Below are 18890 nucleotides of genomic sequence, written 5' to 3'. Positions count from 1 at the left end.
CGCCCCTCTCTTGTCTATTTTTAAATTGGGTTGTCTTTTTATTGTTGAACTTTAAGAGTGTTTTGTGTATTCTGAATATAAGTCTCCTATTAGATATATGATTTACAAATATTTTCTCTCATTTTATGGGTTATCTTTTCACTTTCTTGATGATGTCCTTCAAAGCATGAAAGTTTTACATTTTGATGAAGTTCAGTTTATCTACTTTTTCTTTTGTTGCCTGTGCTTTTGATGTCCTATCTAAGAATGCATTGCCATATCCAAGGTCATAAAGATTTACACCTGTTTACTTCTTAGAGTTTATAGTTTCAGTTTTTACAATTTGGTCTCGATCCATTTTGAGTTAATTTTTGTGTGTGATATGAAATAGGGGTCCCACTTCATTCTTTCGCATCTAGATATCTGCTTAAACCAGCACCAATTCTTTTTTTTTTAATTTTTAAAAAATGTTTTATTACTTATTTTTGAAAGTGAGAGAGACAGAGCACAAGCAGGGGAGGGGCAGAAAGAGAGGGAGACACGGAATCTGAAGCAGGCTCCAGGTTCCGAGCTGTCAGCACAGAGCCTGACACAGGGCTTGAACCCATGAACTGTGAGATGGTGACCCGAGCCGAAGTTGGCTGCTTAACCAACTGAGCCACCCAGTCCACCCGCACCAATTCTATTTTAATGGTTCATTGCTGTCATTAATTTAGTTTTTTCCCTGAATATCTGTACTTCTGACATCATTAAAATAATTACTTATTTGATGTATACCACGATATAAAGAAAATAGCTTTGAATTACTAATATCATTATTACTCAATAATACAAGCCAAGAGAAGTTTAGCAGTTTTTGAAACTTTTTGTCCTTTGTCTCTTTTACTGGGATGCATGCTATCAAAATATTCTGTACTAAAGTCTCTTGAATTAGTTCTCTGTGTGGCTCTATTACCAATTTAACATTCATTCAGGTTCATTTGCTTCTGTTTTCTGTTTCAGAGCTTTTAAATTTGTTTTGTTTGTCTTTTCAGGGAATCTCTTTGGCAAATACATGCATAAATACATACATACCTATGCATATATGTGCCTATTAAGATATACACACACACATACATATATATACATACACACAAAAACAGCTATACATACTCATACACGCCTATCTTATTCTTTATTCTCCTTCGTTTCCTTATGCAAAAGGTAGACTGTTATCTTCCGGAGATCGCTGTGTATCTGTACTGGTTCTCTTTGTCGTTTTTTTATAGCTGCGTAGTATTCCGTTGATGGGTGCCTGTTGTTGGGCGTTTGGGTGGTTATTGACCATTTGCTGTTACACACAGTGCCACAGTGATCACCTTGTGTGTTGCTGTAGATTAGATTCCTAGAAGCAGGGTGGCTGGGAGATGAACGCTTCTCCACTGCTGTTAGATGTTGCCGTGTTCATCCCCGTAAAGGCTGTGCTGTTCTCTACTCCCACCAGCCATGTGCAAGAGGGCCTTTTCCCCAGAGTATGTTGTCCGACGTTGGGTTTTTTGCCGGTCTGGTAGGTGAAAAACGGTATCTCTGTGTTGTCAATAATTTCCATTCTCTATATTAGTGAGGATGAACATCTTTTTGTATGATTAGCATCATAGGTATGTATTTTTCTGTCAATTGTTTATGTCTGTTGCCACTTTTCCCCGTTGGATTATTGATGTTTTTTTCTCCCTGTTTCTAGGAACTGTTTAAATATAGCTCTTTGTGATATGGGTTCAAATACTTTTTCCCTGTTTGTCATTTGTCTTTTTTTAAATAGTGTGTTGTGCCATATGGAAGTTTAAAAAAATTTTATGTAGTCTAATTTATCAATTTTTTCTTACATGGCTTCTGGATTTTGAGTCATAGTTAAAAAGGCCTTCCCTACTTCAAGGTAATAAAAGGATTTCACCCATGTTTTCTTCTGATACTTGATGGGCTTATTTTTTATATTTAATTTTTGACCCATTTAAAGTTTATCATGTTGCCTGTTTAATCCCCTTAGTCCCTCTTGTCAAATCACTTTTCAGATGAGTTTTATACTTCTGTTGATTGTGTGTAAGAGCTTCTGTTTCTCACCCTTGCCAGTGTTTATAATTTTATACTGTGAATAATATCACCAAGTGTTCTTTCTGCCCTATGCTTGGTCTCCTCATCTACAAAATGGGAATATTGGCTCTTGTCTACCCCCAAAACCAAGAGCACACTGTACATAGTGTATGTGAGCCAATTTGACAATACATTATATTAAAACCATGAAAACAAAAATAAAAACAAAAAGCAGTAGAACCAAGAGCAATAAAGAAGTGTTAAAGAAGGAGTTATTTTTTTATAGTGCCTTAAACATAGTGTGATAATTGTGAATACTCAATAAATATTCAGTTGATTATAGGCCAGGTGCCCATATATTGAAATTTATTTCTTTGGCAAATTTTCTTTCCCTTAATATGTTGTTAATTACTGATAATGTTGTTTATTCCCGCAGTTTGTAGAAGACTATGAACCTACCAAAGCTGACAGTTACAGAAAGAAAGTGGTTCTTGATGGAGAAGAAGTCCAGATAGATATTCTGGACACGGCTGGACAAGAGGACTATGCAGCCATTCGAGACAACTACTTTCGCAGTGGGGAAGGTTTTCTCCTCGTGTTCTCGATCACAGAACATGAATCATTTACAGCAACTGCCGAATTCAGGTATGTGTGAAACGAAAGAGACTCCAGCCTCCAGGAGACTTTCTGCCTGTCTTTCTCACGTGGTCAGCTTGGCAGGAATCTGTGGCTGAGCATAATAACAGAGGGTTGGGCTTGTTATTAAGAATTCCGCTAACGGATTTTCTGGGGCTTTTTGAATCTTGGCACATGAGAGCCCCCCATTTGTTATCATCTCTTTGGGCTTCCCCATTTTTATAATTTTTGAATGTAAATTACCCTACGAATCTTCAGAGGTGGCTCAGTTGATTAAGCGTCGGACTCTTGATGTCAGCTTGGGTCATGATCTCATGGTTTGTGAGATGCCCAGCGTTGGGCTCTGCACTGACAGTGTGGAGCCTGCTTGGGATTCTCTCTCTCCCTTTCTCTCTGCCCCTCCCCCACTAATGTGTGCACATGCGTGCTCTCTCTCAAAATAAATAAACATTAAAGAAAAAAAAGGAATCTTAAGAGGACGAAGCCATTCCATACACTCAAGAACTTCTAATTTTGTTTTCATATAAATCCTAAGAGACAGTGATCGATGGGTTAACTATCTTTATCCTTTTTATAATTTTGCTGGAAAAGTCATCATTTTGATCTGTTTTGAGGTTGATGAAACATTGTCAGGAGAGTGAAAGATGTCAGTTAGAGTGACCGTTTGTGGCACCTGTAGGACTTTTAACATAGGTGAGTGAAAAGAGCCCAGCTTTAGAATTAGGCAGACCTGGGTTTGAATCCTTGCCCTGCCACCTAGCAGTTTGGGGACCCTGAGCAGGTTTACTTGGCATTGGAGATTCTGTTTCTCTGTCTGAAAGTGTACTTGTTACTTGATGAGATGAAATGAAATGATGCTTTAGGCTGTACACGTGTAAGGGCAGGAGCCACGGCCATCCTGTACCGCGCTGTGTCCCCAGGCCCTCTCACAGCATGGGCACATGGTGCTTACACAGTGAGTAGAATGTGAACTGCTGTTACTCATTTTAAGTGCAGTGGTTAAAGATACCTGAAGTTCATTGTTACCAAGAAATCGTGAGCTGTTAGGCATAATTCTTAGAGGAATTCCAATGGGGATGGCGTCTTTCTCTTTACCCTACACGCTTGTTTTGTTTCTCTTATCTACTCCCCTTATAAACATATCTGTCCAGATGACTTTTGATTTTAAGAAGCAAATCTAGAGTCTAACAGGGAACTAAAAAGGGAAGAAAATCCATAATTTTTTTTTCCATTCTTTAGCAAGTTCTGGTCAGAAGTTAAGGGGTCAGCCAAAGGTGAAAATGAGGAAACTAAATTTCCCCCCACAAGATTTGGAAGGAAGCATCAGTGAGCCAGGGGGCCCTCAAGGGGTGAACCGAGGTGAACACAGTGGTCGTCACTTGCTGGGCTTCATAGTGTCAAGTCTTCAAAGGTGGCACATCTAAATTCTCTGGTACTATAGTACGTGCATGGTGGCAATCAGTTAAATGACCAGGACTCTTAGGAGAAGTCCTATGAGTTTTCAGACTTTCCCGACATGCCTAGGGTTTTCTCTATGTGGGTACAGTCGATGTATTCATAATTGTGAGTGCATCCTTGATAAAACAGGACGGATGCACACACTTCCTTATTATCTTGAATGTCCGAGCCTTTTGATTTCCCATTACCCCATGACTCGCCAAGAAAGGACGTGGTGGGCAGAGGGAGAGTCACATCCAGAGGAGACACGGTGCCAGCCTCGTCCAGTCACCCCGCACCACGCACACAGAGCCATGTGTTCTCAGGGATTTGGAGCAGTCTCATCTCGTCTTGGGAGGTGGGTTTCGGTCATTATGTGAGAACAGAGGTCCTTAGGAGAAAAAGGACAGATGACTACCTAAAAGAAAAAGGGAGGGCAGGTTAGCTCTTCTGACTTGAGCTCCGGACATTCAGAGAAAAGTCACGAGGCTGTCCAGGTTTCTCACGGCATCAGAAACGGAAAATGGAAGTAGGGCATCTGAGTCTTTGTGGTTAAACTCCTTTATGCCTGTTAACAGATTTCAAACATAGCATTTCTGTATTTATGGAAAGGTCCCAACATAAAACAAAATGTTAACATGCTCCATCTTCCTTGAAATTTGCCCTGGACAATATGCAATAAGCTCGAAAACTAGGTTTGTTTTTTTTTTTATAAGAGACCAGAATCAGTACTTCTATTTTTGCATGAATATGTTTATTAATGAGGTCATTTTACAAACCTCTGCATGACTAATGAGCCAGAGAGCTATCAGTTTTTCTTGTCATAATTTGTGCTGATCACGTAACTTCTAAATGTAGCATGTTCTATGACCCCTGTTGAAATGTAGGCTATAGCAAAGCTACTTAGAGGCAATTTATAAGCATCTCCTTATCTTCTTTTTCGTTTTTCTTAGAATATTTGATATCTGATACTTAAATTGACTCTAATGGAAAAATTTTTTTAAATTTTCATTATTCTGAAACGTTACCCTATATCATAGAGAAATCAATACAGATCCCCACAAAATACACTTTTGAGGTGGTCTATTTTGGGAATATATTGGAATGTGAAAGTAGAAATGTCTTCACTGGACCAAAATACTGGAAATGAAATATTTATTTTTTTAATATTTGGTATTGATTAGTAATTTAGGTAGCTGATAGCTTTAGGAGAGGTAAAATTTAAGGTGTTACAGTTAATGTTTTTTTTTTTTTTTAAGGAGATGTTTTTGAAGTACTTTTCCATAGATATTGGATTCTTTCCTTTTTTTTTTTTTTTTTTACTTTGTAGTAGAAAAATGACACACAATAAAACATGATTACTGCCTAACTTAACTGACCTCATTCCATTGCTTGTAACATTTACTATATCTAAATGGAAACTGTGGCGGGGAGAGGTGCGGGGAGTCCGGCAGGGGGCAGGTGCATATACGCATACAGATGAAATCGAAACAGAAGTTTCACAAAACATACTTCATGTCATACTTGAGATCCCCTCTGATGTTTCTGCCCTGGTCTATGGTGTTCTGTTTCACTGAGGGGAAAAAAATGTTACTGGTTGTGACCCATTAAACTGATTTCATGATCTAATAGACTGCCACCTTCCGTATGAAAAACACTGATTTCACAGCTGTTAGTGTCACAAAGAAATCATACCATGTTTTCAGGAGAATTATTACGCATTTTATGTATGAAGATACTTCTTTTAATATTTAATTAATTAATTAATTAGAGAGACAGAGAGCAAGGGAGGGCCAGAGAGAGGGGGGAGAGAAAGAATCCCAAGCAGGCTCCATGCTGCCAGCTCAGAGCCTGATGCGGGGCTCGAACTCATGAACTGTGAGATCTTGACCTGAGACGAAATCAAGGGTTGGATGCTTAACCGACTGAGCCACCCAGGCGCCCCTGAAGATACTTCTTTTAGCTTGTTTTTATCCCAGAGTTCCTAAGTTGTTCTTTTTGTTAAGAAGTTTTGGTGCCTAAGCATCAGTTGGGGACCCTGTTGAAATGCAGAATCCTGGGCTCCTATTCAGACATTCCTTCTGTGGGCCTCCTGTTGGGCCCAGAAACCCGTGTTTGTGACGAGCACCCCAGGTCCTCCTGATGTAGGCAAACTGAGAACCAGGCTTTGAAACCACTTGTCTTGTTTGTGACAGGATCTAGGGAATGCTGCCTTGGGACACGTCCGAGCATAACAATTTTTTCTGCTGTAGGAAAGCCGTTCATTTTAGATGCATCAGTGAAATTGAGTTCTCATTCTAGCTTTCTTAGCTGCTTTATTTTGATGCAATGCCTTAGGGAACAGATCCTCCGCGTTAAGGCCGAAGAAGATAAAATCCCATTGCTGGTCGTGGGAAACAAGTCCGACCTAGAGGAGCGGAGGCAGGTGCCTTTCGAGGAGGCCAGGACGAACGCAGAGGAGTGGGGTGTGCAGTACGTGGAGACGTCGGCTAAAACACGGGCCAACGTGGACAAGGTAGGTGTGCGCTCTTTGTGTGTTTCTTGGGAAACTGCAGCACGTAGACATCTCATCTGTTTGGTTTTGAGGGAACCATTTGTGGAAAGTAGGGGAGAACTGACTTTTCCAGATGTCTCAGCCAGTACAGTGAGAAGCCCTGGGAGGGTTTGACCGTGGATTTAAAACAGTCCAGAGCAGAGTCCCCTCACTTTGTCTTGAGCCTTTGTTAGAGCATGCGTAAGGTTGGCCCCTGGAAGTATGGCCCCGGGGTCAGTGAAGGCAGTGCTGGAAGGACGGCCACAGTAGCACCTCTGTGCTCTCATCTGCTGTGGCCTGTTGTTCTCCAGGAGCCAAGTCCATCAGCAGGTTCTTAGGGGCTTCCCCAGGGAAACATGTTGTACCTTGATTTTGTTGTCAGTGACTTATCGGTTAGATTTATTCTTTTCCCCTTACTGTCCACCGGCAGAGCCAGTGTGTTCTGTGTTTATAACTTAGTCTCCAAATACTGTTTGCTCTCAGGAATCAACTCTCCCATCCCCTCCCCTTCCCTTTCCCCTTTCCCTTCCCCTTACCCTTCCCTTCTCTTCTCTCTCTTAGTGATGCCCAGTGTACTTTCTCATTCAAATCTGACGCTGGTGAAAGGGGGACCTTGACAATGCTGAAAATCTTTTTTTTTTTTAAATAATTTTTTAAAGTTTATTTACTTATTTTGAGAGAGACAGAGACAGCACAAGTGGGGGAAGGGCAGAGGGAGAGGGCGAGAGAAACCCAAGCAGGCTCTGTGCTGTCAGCTTAGGGCCTGATGTGGGGCTCGAACTCACAAAACGTGAGATCATGACCTGAGCTGAAACCGAGAGTCAGACGCTAATCAACTGAGCCACCCAGGCGCCCCGACGATGCTGAACATTGACAGTTGGAAAATCCACCTACTAGTGATCGCTATTGTTAGGTTTTGGGTTTTTTTCTAAAGAACTAAGGTTCAGAGTGGTTGCCACACAGTTAAAGTGAACAGCCTTCTAGATGAGGCTTTCCCTTCTGCCTTCACCTTGTTTGTTAGCTCTTACTTCATGATCTGTGCTCTTGTAACATCTAAACCCACCTCATTTTGGCAGCCGAGCAGTGGATATGTCTGCTTTGTATTATGCGGCGTCAGCATCTGAAGCCCCCAGATTGCATCTCATGTTGCTCCTTCTTATGGGGAAATAATTCTCCTTTACTTCTTACCTGAGAGGGACAGATTTGTGACCAAGCTTTACTTTAGCTTGAAATGAGTCTAGAAGAACATTGGTGTTTAGGATGTTGGTATTAAAAGGGGCTCCCTTTATTTTTTAAACAATTGTTATTTATTGTTCAAGTATAATCGACATACAATGTTACCTTCACTTCAGGCGCACAACAAATTGATTTAACAATTGTGTATATTACTCAGTGCTCACTATGGTAGATGTAATCATGGTCTGTCACTGTACAATGTTATTACAGTGTTACTGACTATATTCCCTAGGCTGTACTTTTCATCCCTGTGACTTATTTATTTTATAACCAGAAGTTTGTATCTCAAATCCCCTTTATCTTTTACACCCATCCTCCCACCTTCCTCCCCTTTGGCAATCACCAGTTTGTTCTCTGTATTTGAGTCTGTTTTTGTTTGTTTTGTTTTTTTAGATTCCACATGTAAGTGAAATAATATGGCATTTGTCTTTCTCTGTCTTATTAGGGGAGCCAAATACCCCCTAGGTCCATCCATGTTGTTGCAAATGGCAAGATTTCCTTCTTTTTACATGCCTGAGTGGTATCATTCCACTGTATATATGTTCCACATCTTCTTTATCCATTCATCTATTGATGGATTGTTTCCATAATTTGGCTGTTGTAAATCATGCTGCTATATACATCAGAGTGCGTATATCTTTTCAAATTAGTGTTTTCATCTTCTTTTGGTAAATGCCCAGTAGTGCAATTACTGGATCATACGGTTTTCCTGTTTTTCATTTTTTGAGGAACCTCCATACTGTTTTCCACAGTGACTGCACCAGTTTGCATTCCCACCAGCAGGGCAGGGAGCGGTCCCTTTTCTCCACATCATTGTCAACACTTCTTTTCTTTTCTTTTTGACAAAATACTAGCCTGACTGGTGTGAGAGGTGATTATCTCATTATGGTTTTGATTTGCATTTCCCTGAGGATTACTGATGTGTCTTTTCATGTGCCTGCTGGCCGTCCTTGTGTCTCCCTGGCTAAAATGTCTGTTCGGGTCCTCTGTGTATTTTTAAATCAGATTATTTGGTTTTTAGGTGTTGAGTTGTAGAAGTTCTTTATATACTGGATATTAACCCCTTATCGGATATATGATTTGCAAGTATCTTCTCCCATTTGGTGAGTTGTCTTTTTCTTTTGTTGATGGTTTCCTTCGCTGTGCAAAGGCTTTTTATTTCAGTATAGTCCCAGTAGTTTATTTTTGCTTTTGTCTCCCTTGCCTGAAGAGACAGATCCATAAATATGTTGCTCAGGCTGATGTCCAAAAAATGACTGCCTGTGTTTTCTTTTTATTTTCCCTCAAGTTTTTATTTAAATTCCAGTTAGTTAACATACAGTATAATAATAGTTTCAGATGTACAATATAGTGATTCATTGTTTCCATGCAACACCCAATGCTCATGCCTCTGTTTCTTTTATGAGTTTTATGGTTTTAGGTCTCACATCTAGGCCTTTAATCTATTTTGAGTTTATTTTTGTGTGTGGTGTAAGAAAGTGGTCCAGTTCCATTCTTTTGCATGTGGCTGTCTAGTTTTCCCAGCACCATTTATTGAAAAGACTAACCGCCCCCCCGCTCCATGCATATTCTTGCCTCCTTTGTCTTAGATTAATTGACCATATAATCATGGGTTTATTTCTTTGCCCTCTCTCCTATTCTGTTGATCCTTGTATCTGTTTTTGAGCCAGTACCATACTGTTTGGATTACTAAAGCTTTGGAGAAGTATATGTTGAAATCTGGGATTATGATACCTCCTTCTTTCTTTTTTTTTTTAATTTTTTTTTTTTTTAACGTTTATTTATTTTTGAGACAGAGCATGAATGGGGGAGGGTCAGAGAGAGAGGGAGACACAGAATCGGAAGCAGGCTCCAGGCTCTGAGCTGTCAGCACAGACCCCGACGCGGGGCTCGAACTCACGGACTGTGAGATCATGACCTGAGCCGAAGTCGGACGCTTAACCGACCAAGCCACCCAGGCGCCCCATACCTCCTTCTTTCTTAAGATTGATTGGCTTTTCAAAGTCTTTTGTGGTTCCATACACATTTTATGATTATTTGTTCTAGTTTTGTGAAAAATACTATTGGTATTTTGATAGGGATTGCACTGAATCTCTAGATTGCTCTGAGGAGGATGGACACTTTAACAATATTAATTCTTCCAGTCTGTGAACATGAAATATCTTTCTATTTGTTTGTGTCATCTTTAATTTCTTTTATCAGTGTCTTACAGTTTTCAGAGTTTAGGTCTTTCACATCTTGGTAGAGTTTATTCCTACCAAGGTGTTTTATTCTTTTTGGTGCAATTGTAATTGGAATTGTTTTCTTAATTCTTCTTTCTGCTACTTCAGTTTTGGTATATAGAAACACAACAGATAGATTTTTGTATATTAATTTTGTATCCTACAACTTTATTGAATTTATTTATCTCTTCTAATAGTCTTTGTGTGTGTGTGGTATCTTTAGGGTTTTCTATATATAGTATCATGTCATCTGCAAATAGTGACAGTTTTACTTCTTCCCTTTTAATTTGTATGCCTTTTATTTCTTTTTCTTGTCTTATTGCTGTGGCCAGGACTTCAGTACTATTTTGAATAAACGTGGTGAGAGTGGACATCTTTTCTTGTTCTTGATCATAGAAGAAAAGCTCTCAGTTTTTCACCATTGAGTATGATGTTAGCTGTGGGTTTTTCATATATGGCTTTTATTGTATTGAGGTATATTCCCTCTAAATCCACTTTGTTGGGAGTTTTTATCATGAATGGATGTTGTATTTTGTCACATGCTTTTTCTGTGTCTATCGAGATGATCATATGGTTTTTATCCTTTCTGTTTTTAATGTGATATATCACATTGATTTGCAAATATTGAATCACTCCTGTATCTCTGGAATAAATCCCACCTGATTGTAGTGAATGATACTTCTAATTATTGTGAATTTAGCTTGCTGATATTTTGCTGAGGATTTTTGCATCTGTGTTCATCAGAGATATTGGCCTGTAGCTTTCTTTTTTTGTGGTGTCTTTCTCTGGTTTTGGTATTAGGGTAATGCTGGTCTGCTAGAATGAATTTGGAAGTTTTCCTTCCTATTCTTTTTTTTGGAATAGTTTGAGAAGAATAGGTATTAGTTCTTCTTTAATGTTTGGTACAATTTACCCTTGAAGCCATCTGGTCATTGACTTTTATTTGTTGGGAGGTTTTCTTTTTTTTTTTTTTTTTTTTTTACCAGTTCAATTTTGTTACTAGTAACTGGTCTGTTCAAATTTTCTATTTCTTCCTAATTTCGTTTGGGAAGATTATATGTTTCTAGGACTTTATCCATTTCTTCCAGGTTGTCCAGTTTGTTGGCATATAATTTTTTAATATTCTCTTATAATTCTTTTTATTTCTGTGGTGTCAGTCATTATTTCTCCTCAGAAAGGGTTGGCTTTATTTTACTTATTTTTTAAATGTTTATTTATTTTGAGAGAGAGAGAGAAAGAGAGAGAACATGAGTGAGCGTGAGTGGGGGAGGGGCAGAGAGAGACCGGGAGAGAGAATTCCAGCAGCATTCTGACAGCGCAGAGTCTGACGTGGGGCTCGAACTCATAAACTGTGAGATCGTGACCTGAGCCGAAATCGAGAGTCAGATGCTTCACTGACTGAGCCACCCAGGCAGCCCAGAAAGGGTTCACCTTAGAAGCATTTTGGTAACGTCTGCAATATAAATCTGTCTGTAATGTGAAGTATGTTCACTCGCTATTTTTTCCCTGTATTATTTCTCAGCTCTTATGCTGATTGCTGTGCCGTTCCAAATCTCTTTCTTTGTATCAAATTGTTTCCTAGTTGTAGAAAACACACAGAAAATCCAGACATGTATTTCATTTAAAAAACACCGGGAAGGCTTTCTTGGCCTGGAACCCGGGATGTGTAGTTTTTGACAGGCTGGTGGGGGTTGGGGCTGTTGCAGGCTAGCTTGTATCTCCTTCCTCCGCTGGACCAGCTTGACCTGCCAAACAGGACCCAGCAGAAACTTATGACTGGCAGCATTGTATTCGCTTGTACACAGTTTACACGAAAGGTTGATAAGATCAGCCCGTGAACAACTTTGTCATCATTTTAAATTGGACACATTCCATCCTCCTCCTGCCTTCGCTGTTAGAACAAAACGAAAAAGCCGTAACATTTGAAGTTGTTCACTGCTGCTCTTGTGGGTGGGGTGCTTAGGTCATTTTGTGGGGAGGGGGGTGCCTTTTTGTGCCTGGAGCTGGTGGTAAATGCATGTGGAGTCCCCTACTCAGAAAGCTCCATCTTCCTTTTCACCAAGAAGAAAGTATGTCTATGGAAATAAAAGGAGGTTGTCGTTTTGTGTGAACATCTGAAGATTAAAGCCTGCACTCAGCCTCTTGCTTCCAGTCTCTATCACTCCCTCTGAGAAATCTGAAATGTTTCTTTGTCTCAGGCTTATTTTGTCTGCTTGGGTATCATGGGCACTTTGGCATGATTGCTGGAGGCAGAGGGCAAAACCCAAACTATTTGACAGATGATAATTTGTATCTGAATAGTACATTGCTTTCAGAGGACAAGTCATATCAGTTCTTGATAAAGTTCCTTTCAGCTAACGTCTCAAGGAACAGTGGCTGTTCCTGAGAATGAGGGTAGGGGCTGCTTGTGGAGCGGTGGTGGGACGGCACATCTCTCCTCTCCTGTCCCCAGTTTCCTAGTGCAGGAGCCTTAGTTTATGCTTTATTTCCTCTTCTCTCAACCCCACCATGTTCCAAGTCGCTAGTCTTGCTGGAGAAGCCGTCAGGCATAATGATGTTCCTACCTGTACAGGGTCGTGATTAGGATTCCATAAGGTGTGGTGGTATATAAGAAAGCACCCAGTACTCATGTTCTTAACCTTTCCTGGTGGTTGCAAATGCTAGAAAGTCTAATGCAAAATTTGGCTCAGGGTTTATAAAAACAAATTTGCTTTATGCTTTAAAATGTGACTACATATCCTGCTTAGTGGAATTGCTTCATGAAATCATTAAATGGCTTTTTCCTCCCTATTCTTTTCGTTCCTTCCTCCGCACCCCAGGTGTTCTTTGACCTAATGAGAGAAATCAGAGCCAAAAAGATGTCAGAGAACAAAGACAAGAACGGCAAGAAAAGCAGCAAGAACAAGAAAAGTTTTAAAGAAAGATGTTGCTTACTGTGAATGCCAAGATGGCGGATGAAGCAATCACCGCTAAGGACATAGGGTGGGCTCGTTAAGGGAAGCGTATAGTCGACTTCTTGGTGTATTCCCTGCTCTCCCAACCTCATTCACGCACACTTCTTTAAATGGGGAAAATATTTGTGAACCAGTGGCTGGCAGAAGAAATAACCCCTTGTCTATGCATCGGAATGGCTACTTTGTCAGGAGGTTTTGGAGTTTCCTTCTCTCTCCCTCTCTCCCTCCCAAAAGTTTAATCACGTGCGTAGTGCTATAGGTAGGAAATAGTCAAGTGTTAATTAAAGAGAAATACACTGTCGTAGCATCTTCTTCCCCACCCCCCTAGTTTTGTAACGTTACCATCTTTTATTTCGGAATAAAAATGTCCTATTTTATTAGGTTTGGGGAGAGGTGGGTAGGATAAGACTCTCCCCAACTCTTATCAGCTGTTTAACAGAAGTATTCAAAAAAATCCATTAAGTTCTAAGGACACTGAAAAATTCAGAGATTTTTTTTGCATGTGATAAGTTTCTTGGCAATACCCTGCAGATCTGAAGCACCGTGAAAAAATAAAATAAATATGAATCGGGCCAGATGGGTCAGTAACAAGCTCATAAATCCTTCTTAGATATGAAAAATGAAAATCAAATTCTTCATATGTAAAAATTAGCCAATTACAGCCTGTATTGGCTATTTCTCTCCTATAGGATCCTGAATTTTGTGTAGAAGCTTCTTTTTAGCAGATTAAGTGAAGACTCCAGAGTAGTATGCTTTATACATGGGATACTTTTCTTATCAGAGCAAAAAATCTATCTTTGGTTGCATCCTTCCCTAACTGCCAGCCAAGGTGAGACCCCTCCTTCTCCACTGGTAACCGATGTCTGTCCTTCTGGTCGACCTCTCTGCATGCAGAGGTTGAGAAAGCCTCTTCCTTTGTTTCTTTTCAGTATAATGAGTTCTTCTGAAGAATGTGATGAGTTCAAATTGTATCCTCAAATCATGAAGCCAGCGCCAGTGTCAGACATTCTGCTACCTCTCATAGAATTGCTCTGTAATTCTAAATTTAAAATTAGAAGACGTGGGAAAGGATAGGATAAGCCATTGCTCTTTCACCTCTGAGAATTGGCTGCTGTTTCTAATATAATTTTCTTCTGAGACAGCCATAGAGTTGGTTCGAAAAAGGCTCTTATTGATGAGATATGGTAAGCTTTTTTGTATATCAATATTCTAAATTTAGCAACCAGAAAATTTTTCCTCAGGAAAGGAGTACTGTGATGAAAACCCAGTATTCAGCACATTTCCCCCCATTTTTTGGAAGTGACATTTCACATATAGGTGCCAAAAGGGAACTGGGGTGGGGAGAGTGGGAACCTTTCAAATTTATGGTTATTATGGAAATTGTGGAAATTATGATCTGACTGGGAAGCAATCTTGTATCACCTCCCAAAGAATCATGGGTCTTTTTTAAATAAAAAAAGCAGACAAATACACTTTTTCAGGGCCTCAAGCTTTTTATTTTACCCTTTTGTCATACATGTAAAATGCAAGTATTAAAGAAACTGACAGTAACTCGTTCATTATTGATTATGTTAGGTTTTCTGTGATATCAGACAAACTTTATTTCTATTAATCCTTTGAACCGGACTGTGGGAAATAAAATTTAAATATAAATAGTATTTTAACTTCATCTTTCCTTTGGGAGAGAGGACTACTCTTCTTAAAATTTCCTTCTAATGTGTATTTATTTATTTTGAGAGAGAGAGAGAGCGAGTGAGTGGGAGAGGGGGAGAAGGAGAGAGAGAATCTCAAGCAGGCTCCATGCTGTGAGCACAGAGCCTGACGCGGGGCTCGATCCCATGTGCCGTGAGATCATGACCTGAGCTGAAATCAAGAATCGAATGCTTGACCAACTGAGCCACCCAGGCACCCCTCTTAAAATTTGAAAACTTGAAGGTAATCACACACTTGAGGTTTTTCAAACAACCTTTTTTCTTTTCATCCTGGTTTGCTACCCGTTTGATATCAGTTCTGGTCAGTAGTAGGTAGATTTGGAGTATGTACAAATATATTAAAAGATGGTATGAATTATTTCATGCTATAGAAATTATTCTTGGTAGGTACTATCAGTATATTTCTAAAATTATATTTAACTGGATAGCAATCAGAAATGCATCTTCTTAAAGAATTTATACATATGAAAATCTTTTCCATAGAAAAATAAGGGGGTGGTGCTATTTAGAAATTGCAAACATAGTTACTTGCTAAATGATCTATATTGTGTCCAGGGCCTACCTTTATCTTCCTAAAGTATTCGTTCTAGAACTATTTAAGCACCTACTTGATGTCAGCCTGCATTCTAGGTGCTGGGGTACAGTATTGAACCAGGTAGGCAAGAGCTCTGCTCTCCTGGAGCTTATATTCCAGTGGGGAAAGAGACAAATAAGTGAAAACATCAGGGTAAGTATTTTGATGAAAATAAAACTGGGTAATATGACAGGAAGTTTCTGGGCTGTAGAGCGGATTTTGATTGCGTGGTCAACAAGCTTCTCCAGGGAAGTGACATTTAAGCTGAGACTGCAGATGTGAAGGAGCAACCATGTGTCAAGCCACTTGGGTGGGTGCAGGGAGCTTCCCAGGCTAGGTAGGGAACCGCAGGTCCAAAGGCCCTAAGGTGTTCGGGAAAAGACCCCAAGGACCATATGGCTGGAGTATGATGACGGTGGGCAGAGTAGTAGAAAAAGATGTAGCAGTTTACGATGACATGAAGTGATGTGGGGGGAAAATACCTAGACACATAATTTGCTACAAGTATCCGATTTTGTCAAATCCAAGGCACCATTAATTGTAAGAAGTCACCGTAATTTATACACCACAAAGGAAAAACCCTGCTAATTAAGTGAACCCATCCTGATTCCAGTGACATAAAAGTGTGGGGAAAACTGCATGTTTTAGATGCGGCCAAGTACAATATGTACGTTTAAGTGACAGCTGAAATACAGAATTCACCTCTGTTGGTCTAGAAGCTACATTATAATGAAATACAATAGAAGCTTGAACTGTAGGTAAGTATTAACCCTGGGAGAGTATACATAGGTAGATACAGTTAATGTTATAGTAGTAAACTTAACTTGGATGTTTTTGTTTTAAAAATTTGTTAAAACTGGGGCGCCTGGGTGGCTCAGTCGGTTAAGCGTCCGACTTCGGCTCAGGTCACGATCTCGCGGTCCGTGAGTTCGAGCCCCGCGTCAGGCTCTGGGCTGATGGCTCAGAGCCTGGAGCCTGTTTCTGATTCTGTGTCTCCCTCTCTCTCTGCCCCTCCCCCGTTCATGCTCTGTCTCTCTCTGTCTCAAAAATAAATAAACGTTAAAAAAAATAAATAAAAATAAAAATTTGTTAAAACTAATCAAAATTGTAACTGCATGTGTTTTAAAATTCCGACAGTCTAGAAGTGTCTGGGATGGAAGGTCTCTGGTCCTGCTCTTCCTACTCCTGCCCTGCTCCCTGAAAGTCATAGTCAACCATTTCTGTTCTGAGATCATTCGGTAGGTGCTCCTGAGTTTCTCAATACTGTTCTTACGCCATGATTTCTTGATTTTTCCACCTCAGACGTCCCCAGTGACAGCTTGCTGTGGTAGATGAGAGTGTAGCTCACTGTGTTCCTTACCCCTACCCCATTTTTGACCATAACAGGATGGTTTTAATTCCTCTCTTGGTGACTGTTAACACCATTTATTTTGACACATTGGACAAAGGGCTAGTATCCAAAATCTATAAAGAGCTCATCAAACTCCACACCCGAAAAACAAATAACCCAGTGAAGAAATGGGCAGAAAACATGAATAGACACTTCTCTAAAGAAGACATCCGGATGGCCAACAGGCACATGAAAAGATGTTCAACGTCGCTCCTTATCAGGGAAATACAAATCAAAACCACACTCAGATACCACCTCACGCCAGTCAGAGTGGCCAAAATGAAGAAATCAGGAGACTATAGATGCTGGAGAGGATGTGGAGAAACAGGAACCCTCTTGCACTGTTGGTGGGAATGCAAATTGGTGCAGCCGCTCTGGAAAGCAGTGTGGAGGTTCCTCAGAAAATTAAAAATAGACCTACCCTATGACCCAGCAATAGCACTGCTAGGAATTTATCCAAGGGATACAGGAGTACTGATGCATAGGGGCACCTGTACCCCAATGTTTATAGCGGCACTCTCAACAATAGCCAAATTATGGAAAGAGCCTAAATGTCCATCAACTGATGAATGGATAAAGAAATTGTGGTTTATATACACAATGGAATACTACGTGGCAATGAGAAAAAATGAAATATGGCCTTTTGTAGCAACATGGATGGAACTGGAGAGTGTGATGCTAAGTGAAATAAGCCATACAGAGAAAGACAGATACCATATGGTTTCACTCTTATGTGGATCCTGAGAAACATAACAGAAACCCATGGGGGAGGGGAAGGAAAAAAAAAAAAAAAAAGTTAGAGTGGGAGAGAGCCAAATCATAAGAGACTGTTAAAAACTGAGAACAAACTGAGGGTTGATGGGGGGTGGGAGGGAGGGCAGGGTGGGAGGGAGGGCAGGGTGGGTGATGGGTATTGAGGAGGGCACCTTTTGGGATGAGCACTGGGTGTTGTATGGAAACCAATTTGACAGTAAATTTCATATATTAAAAAATAAAAAAAAAAAAAGGTATTTTAAAAGGGAAAAATAAAATAAAATAAAATTAAAAAATTAAAAACAACACAAAAAATCAAATAAAGGATGCTAGATCCTAAAAAAAAAACACACCATTTATTTATTTACTTATTTATTTATTAAACTTTTTATTTTGTTATTTTTTTATATTTATTCATTTTTGAGAGAGAGAGAGAGGGAGACATAGAGCGCAAGTGGGGGAGGAGCAGAGAGAGAGGGAGACACAGGATCCAAAGCAGGTTCCAGGCTCCGAGCTGTCAGCACAGAGCCCGATGCGGGGCTTGAACTCACGAACGGGGAGATCGTGGCCCCGGGCCAAAGTTGGACACTTAACTGCCTGAGCCACCCAGGTGCCCCTAAACTTTTTGTTTAATGTTTTTTATTTTAGAGAGAGAGAACAAGAACGAGCAGGGGAGGGGAAGAAAAAGAGGGGATCAGAGGGTCTGAAGTGGGCTCTGTGCTGACAGCAGAAAGCCCCATACAGGGCTCGAACTCACAAACCATGAGATCATGACCTGAGCCGAAGCTGGACGTTTAACCGACTGAGCCACCCAGGCACCCCTTAAAACTATGTGTAAACTTCTTGTTTGTTATTCGTGCAACTCTTGGCTCCCCACTCTGAAAGGTGAGGATGTTAACATTCCTGCCCTTTGTCTCTTGACTCCCTCCTTTCTCTTTCTCTGTGACACCTTTCACCTGTATATTATCAAGGTCGATGACATGAACATTCTATTCTGTGACTGTCACTCAAGCCTCCCTGCTTTATCTGCAGATTAATTTTAAAGGTGGACTACCACTCAACAACAATTAGATTATGAGGCCAACATAACTTTGACTCACTGCCGAGCTGAGTGCCGTGTGCTAATGGTGTCCCCTTCAGGCGTCGCCGTTCTGGCCACACCCCACCAAGGAGAGCGGCCGGAGCGTCCAGTCACGTGGGCTCTTCCATCAATGGCCTGAGTCACTCCCACTTCAGCTCACTTCCACTGGAGACCGTCTCCTGGGCAGGGTCCCCTCCTTCCTCCCATTTTTCCTGAAGTTTGACTGCTTTTTTGTTGTTGAGAAGATAATGATGTGTCCTCTTTTCCCAAGGCCACTTTCTTTCTGTCGCTTGGGATCTGCTTCCATTCTTTGGAA

General features: G+C 40.4%; 1 protein-coding gene across 2 annotated transcripts in view; it reads left to right on the top strand.

Moving 5' to 3' along the window:
* Positions 1 to 14536, top strand: part of RALB (RAS like proto-oncogene B) — a 43746-nt gene extending 29210 nt beyond the window's left edge. For both annotated transcript variants that reach the window (XM_042954185.1, XM_042954186.1), the window contains 3 exons: positions 2483 to 2691; positions 6457 to 6634; positions 12930 to 14536. In XM_042954185.1, the coding sequence (XP_042810119.1) occupies positions 2483 to 2691; positions 6457 to 6634; positions 12930 to 13049 (507 nt within the window). In that variant the 3' untranslated portion in view covers positions 13050 to 14536. The remainder of the gene's footprint in view (positions 1 to 2482; positions 2692 to 6456; positions 6635 to 12929) is intronic.
* The last annotated feature ends 4354 nt before the right edge of the window (positions 14537 to 18890 follow it).

The sequence above is a fragment of the Panthera leo genome, chromosome C1 (genome assembly GCF_018350215.1).
Source record: "Panthera leo isolate Ple1 chromosome C1, P.leo_Ple1_pat1.1, whole genome shotgun sequence".
NCBI classification, from domain to species: Eukaryota; Metazoa; Chordata; class Mammalia; order Carnivora; family Felidae; genus Panthera; species Panthera leo.
This window is presented reverse-complemented; position numbering and strand designations above follow the sequence as displayed.